The sequence below is a fragment of the Triticum aestivum genome, chromosome 5B, assembly GCF_018294505.1.
Source record: "Triticum aestivum cultivar Chinese Spring chromosome 5B, IWGSC CS RefSeq v2.1, whole genome shotgun sequence".
NCBI lineage: Eukaryota > Viridiplantae > Streptophyta > Magnoliopsida > Poales > Poaceae > Triticum > Triticum aestivum.
Genome location: NC_057807.1, coordinates 76,789,883 through 76,795,789, shown reverse-complemented (window position 1 = coordinate 76,795,789; position 5,907 = coordinate 76,789,883). Strand labels below are relative to the sequence as shown.

The 5,907-nt window shown below is 41.7% G+C and overlaps 1 protein-coding gene across 1 annotated transcript; it reads right to left on the bottom strand.

Moving 5' to 3' along the window:
* Positions 1 to 692: 692 nt before the first annotated feature.
* On the bottom strand, positions 693 to 4,970 carry LOC123114659 (uncharacterized). The gene is made up of 9 exons (XM_044536113.1): positions 4,521 to 4,970; positions 4,387 to 4,434; positions 3,475 to 3,525; positions 2,881 to 3,048; positions 2,674 to 2,790; positions 2,450 to 2,512; positions 2,176 to 2,349; positions 1,985 to 2,099; positions 693 to 1,667 (listed from the first exon to the last, which is right to left on the bottom strand). The coding sequence occupies exons 1-9, from the start codon at positions 4,968 to 4,970 to the stop codon at positions 1,339 to 1,341; spliced, it is 1,515 nt and encodes a 504-aa protein (XP_044392048.1). The 3' UTR covers positions 693 to 1,338.
* Positions 4,971 to 5,907: the final 937 nt, after the last annotated feature.

Below are 5,907 nucleotides of genomic sequence, written 5' to 3'. Positions count from 1 at the left end.
CCTGTGTGATTCTTTGTGTGTGCACGTTGATGTTGGTTGTGTGCATCTTAATCATGTAGAGCTCAGATGTGTACTCATTGTGTTTGTATATGCTTAATGCTTCATTTTGAGTAAATAAAATTTATCCTTTATCAAAATGTTACTTGGGTTCAGTTGCTTCTCAATGCAACTTAGATTTATTTTTTTCTGCTATGAAGGTTTCTTTGTACGTATGAGTAAATTTAACTTGTGCCTTGCCAAGAGAAGAAGGTATAGAATAGGAAAACAATATCTAAAAAATTATAATGAAGAGTTGGTGGAAAAGACAGACAACAGAGCAGTTGTTCTCAAAGCAATCACACTTTCACTATACAAAGCACTTACGATCGTAATTTCATCATTGTTTCCCCTAAAACAGTTAAGTAGTTCACCCAGCATTTAAAATATTTGCAACATTTGGTCTCGTATTCAACACCATATACTTGCTCATGCTCTTTCGTCCCTACTCAGAAGACCAACATCCTCAATTAGTACACTGGTAGAAACAGAAATGACATAGGATCATCATTATCTGCTCCTAATACAGGGATATCTACACATGCATTACAAAGCACCACGCACATTGCACTCCGACATTACATTGTACTCCCTCAGTTCCTAAATACAAGTCTTTCTAGAGATTTCAATATGGACTAGATACGGATATATGTAGACGTAGTTTAGAGTGTAGATTCACTCATTTTGCTCCGTATGTAGTCTATATTAGAATCTCTAAAAAGACTTATATTTAAAAACGGAGGGAGTAGTCTGCATGTATTCATATCTGGCCTGCAATATACCCAGGCAGAGAAGACTTCAATGAATTGAAGCATCATAACACATCAAGCAATGCATTCAGATTCAGGGTGACACAAAACATACACCTCCAGAATCAGTAGCTACGGTGCAAAGTTTACTTCCATGCTATCCAAGATAAGAAGAAAAATATACAGAACACACCTATAAGCAGTGTATATTTATATGTACAGAACACACCTATCTCTCTTTTACACCGCGAAGGACGTCCGGGGGGATACCAAGTTCCTGAACTGATAAGAAGAAAAATTTCTCGAAAGCTTTGAGGAGAACCCATCTACGTGGACCAGTCTTGTCTTGGTTATCTAAGACTCGAACATGCAGTTCCTGGCCCACGTGCTTGTATGCATAGCAAATAACTGCATGGAGGCCAGTGTTGATGTCCGGTCTCAACTTGCGAAGTTCACTTGCGCCTCTGTACACTTGATCATCGTCTTCATCAACCTCATAGTTTTTCATATCAAAGTATGCTGATTCCACCCACAGTGTGGCAATGCAAGGCCCTCAGGTGAACATAAGTTGGGCAAAATACCTTCCTGGTGTGCTGCTGGAATTGATTTCACTCTTGAAGAAGATTTCATATCTTTGGACCGCAAGGGTATATCTTCTTGGATTACTTGTGGTGAGCACACCACCCTGCTTTATTACTTGATTGAGAACATCCTCAACATAGGAACCATGTTTGGTCAATATAGTCAATCTTCGACATGCTCTTGTCAAATCACTGGGATAAGAAACTCTAAGAGGGAATGTCTGAGGCCCATGAATCCATTCATACGTCATTCTGTGCACGGACTCGATGCCGACGGTTATGGCACATATTGAGCACGTACCTTCATAAAGGAGAAAGAGATACACACAGATTCAGAAACTTCATATGCATGTGGCCTTTTTAATGGTATTTGCAAGAAACTATAATGCTGAAAAATAAACAAGCAACAACATGGAAAGGACAGACCCAGTGCATAGAAGCTCCCACACAAGGTGGGGTCTGGGGAGGGATTATAGGAACCTAGTCTTACCCCTGCAAAGTGCAATGCAGAGAGGCTGGTTCGAACCCAGGACCTCTTGGCACAAGTGGGGAGGACTTCACCACTGCGCCAGGCCTGCCCTCAAACAAGCAACAACATGGGATAAATAATATTCTTACCAGCAGTGGTCTGATGAATTGGAGCACCAAGGATACTGCGCCATGTGTGTTGGCTTGGGATAGCTGACTGGGGCAAGTAGAGTCTCAAAATTGCTGATACCCTTCTTGGCAATAACTGCAATGGTAATTTGTCAAAGAATGCATTTTCTTTAGTATTATTATTAGCTGTAAAAAAACTCATCAACACTTACTGCACATGACATTCTCCAAAGGGATGTAAAAGAGGAAGTAAGAAGTTGGCTCAGCATCCTGTACATAGTGTTGTTCCGCCACTTGGGCTCCTCTCTTTGTGTACGCCTTGAATCCCCACGGCCAGCATAGAGAATGTATGAGGCTACGCCGTCACTTCCTGTGAGGTCCCAAATCTGACGCACAATAACAAAAAAATTACTAACTGCGGTAAGTGATTCTTCCATGATTATTGCTAACTAAGGTTACAAGTGTAAGGTTTATGGAAGTAATTACTTCAGAATCTGTTGCGGTCATGCCTGCAAGCTCAAGCATGAGTGGTCTGGCACCTTCATACATCTGCATAGGGAACATAAAAACGAGATTAGTCATGTTTGCAGGGTGAAACTTGTATGGTAATTCCCTCTAATTTAGATCCAGCTTGAAGTGTACTGTAACCTGAAGAGAATCATCCCCTTAGAAGGATGTTTAGCTAAGAAACAGTAACAGGGAGAACTTACTCTGTAGCTCCTACAAAACTCAGAGGTCCATCCAAAATTTAATTTCTGCATAGACATTCTTTTAACAGCATCAAGGAGATGGACCGTGTGTGTGTCCTGCCTATCAAGAACTTGCTCCTGTTGTACATTCACATAAACAGAGAAAGTTAAATAACTAAACCTAGACCCTATGCTAAGGAAAATAGATGAGAACAATTAGTCCATTACAAGGTAGGAAGATATGAAGCTCCTGTAGAAACACTCCCCATCTCCAGTCACCGGTCTAAATTCTGAATAGGCATCAAGACGGTTTATTACAGTTCGAGGAGCCACTCCTTGTTCAGTAACCAAATCGGGATGAAGATAATAATTCCTGACTTCAGTGATGGAATGTGTCTGCAACGAACAAGCAAGCACGAAGATTCAAATTACACCGAGTATAACATGGAAACAAGATATTTATAATGTGATGGAAATTCTGTTTTTATTCCAATTTTCAGTTTTTCATGTTCTCTGAAAATGTTTAAAACAGCTAGCATGTATAATCCCAACGGTGATATCGATTGGTTGTTGTTCGGTGAGAAAAGAGGAAAATATCTATTAACGTCTGATAAACTCAACAACAGTACATGTATGATTCAGGCAGACTATCACAACTAAGTGTTAACATAATATTTAGTATCTATAAAAGAACACAATCCTTCTGAACAGTTGATTGTACAGGAACCACGAATCACAGTATCATGTGATCTAGGACTTCAATCCTGATATTTCATACACACTTCCATTTCGAATATTACAGAAGGCAAACTGGAGGCAAACCTGGTGATTCACATCTTCCGAATACATCTGACTTCCTTCTCTAGGAAATATCTACTCGACAAGAAAACAAAGTTAGAGTCCAGACATCCTGCTAGCCTTACAATTGTACAGAATCAATATGAAGATCAAGCATTTCAAAACAAGAAATAAACGAATAAAAAAGAAATGGAATTAAACAACAAGAATGTTATAGCGAGAGCCAAAATGTGTTTGTCCCGAACTTCTTTATTCTTGGCAAATATTTACATGAAATACTATTCTGAGGTTCTGAGCTGATTCCAGGTACCAATCAACCAAATGTTGAAACTTATTAACCAAATCCTAGAGTAAGTGTCAGGAGTTTTGCATGTAAATGGCAAATGGTTTACAGAAATTATGTCCAGTTATGCAATCTCGAACTAACGCCTAGATCATTGTTTGATAACAACATACAGTGAAAAATTTAAACGCTAGAAACTGATATATTTGATTTGGCTGCAGGATTTCTTGCCAAAAATATAGCAGCAACCACTGCCAAGAGCCCAAGACATGATCCCCACATTTTAAACTTGCAACAAAATATGCTATCACACTAAATACAAGAATCAATTAGCACTTGCCTAATCACAACAGGATCCTCCTAGCTTGTCTCTAAATTCATACGGAATAACTCCCAGTAATAATCAAGACATACCTAATCTAGGAGTTACAGAAAATCAAGTTGTACCCAGCATTTGGCACCGATTTTGGTTCTGTTACTCTAATCATCCAAAGATTTCAACAGGCTTTTTTTTCTTTCTCAGAATACAATTTCAACAGGCTTAGAGATCACAATTCCATATCCCCAACAAAAAAAAGGGGAACACGGATGCTGAGGCGCGACAATAAATCACAAGCGAAGAAGCGAAAAGAACTCCAAGATTCAGGCAGTACCTTCTCGACATTGCTCCAGGGCGCCTCTTTACCGAGCGGCGATTTCACCTGATCCACAGAACAAGAAACGCTCAAGAACTCACTCCAAAAACACCCAAGAACTCCAAGAAACAACATGGCAAACGCGCCATCACCTGCTCCTCCTTCGGCTTCTTCTCCTTCTTTCCCGGTCCCTCGTCCTCCTTGATAGCCGCCTGCTCTTGTACCAGCCGGTTGAACACCAGCTTGCAGTCGAACGAACCTCTTTCAGCCTTGGAGCTTGACGTCCCGGTTCCGAAGAACGCGTCGTCGTCTTCCTCGGGGCTGCTGCCCGCGGAGCTCGGAGCAGAGTAGAAGGGGGCGAGCTGCTTGCCCTTCCGGTCGAGCCGCGCCGCGACGGAGCTCGGTCCATCGGGGACGCCTCCGGCGTGAGGTCGCTCGAGGGGCGTTGCAGTGGCGGCGCTGCCTTGGGCTCCCCGGGCACCATTAGAGGGCGAGGTGGCGGCATTGGGGCCCTCGCGCTGCCCGTTGTGCCCTTGGGCCGGTTCTTGGATGTAGTCGTCCTTTTCCGGTTCTTCCTCTGTTCCTGAACCGGATCTTCTCATCGCGACGGGAGAAACTTGGCGCATTACAGTACAGCGAAAAGGACTTAGGTGGCAATTCCGCTAATGTGAGGGGGTGGAGGACAATATATAGGGGTGGAGGGTACGACTAGTAATCAAGAGAAGTTTGACGGCTATTTATAAAGATGACATGGCACTATATGAGTTTAGGCGTACATGGGAGCTTGGAACGGCAGTTTGCAAAGTTTGGATGATATGCTATGTCCCCCCTTTTTTCTGCGAGGAGTTGCAGTTTACCCTTTACTCTCATGGTTCGGACCTGTTTGTCAAAATATTTCTATATGAACTTTAGGCATAGCGGGGATAGTACTGTGAAAGCGCAGGTTTACTCGGACGTGAATGGGATGTTTTTAGAAATTCGTCAACTATGATGAATTTAACAAATATCAGAGTGAAGAAATGAAAATGAGCCTAAATCATCACAGAAACATAGAGCACGCATAGAAGATAAATGCGAGTGAAGAATATGCAATCATACAAGCATTCAGCCATACAGAACATGACTGGAGAAATGAAAAGCATCATGATGGAAGTCTTCAGTACAATTTTTTTAGAATATAGATCACAAATTCTTCAGTAACGGAATAACGTAAAGTAAAAGAGTGAGGAATTTGAAACCAGGTAGGCTTTGTGATGACATGATTATTTGGTAGACCAGTTTCAGTTCATGTATCAACTATACGTCTGGTTGAGATGACTGAGATTGAACTCTGAAGACACTTAGTCTTCGTCGTATTCCTCTTGAGCTAAGGTCACAACAGACCTCGCCCAAACACTCGTAGTAAGTCTTCAAGGTAGACTTCCAAAATCTTCACAGACTCGTTCACCGACACGCCGCAATTACTCTTGGGTGCTCAGAACATGGCATCTAACTGTCTATAAGAATGTCAATCTTCAAAGGTAACAGGCGTTGGATCAC

Coding starts and splice junctions, on each gene's coding strand:
- LOC123114659 (XM_044536113.1), bottom strand. CDS start 4,970: ATGAGAAGATCCGGTTCAGGAACAGAGGAAGAACCGGAAAAGGACGAC. Junction 3,526..4,386: donor CCTGGAGCAATGTCGAGAAG/GTACTGCCTGAA, acceptor CTTGTCGAGTAG/ATATTTCCTAGAGAAGGAAG. Junction 2,350..2,449: donor TGACCGCAACAGATTCTGAA/GTAATTACTTCC, acceptor ATTGTGCGTCAG/ATTTGGGACCTCACAGGAAG.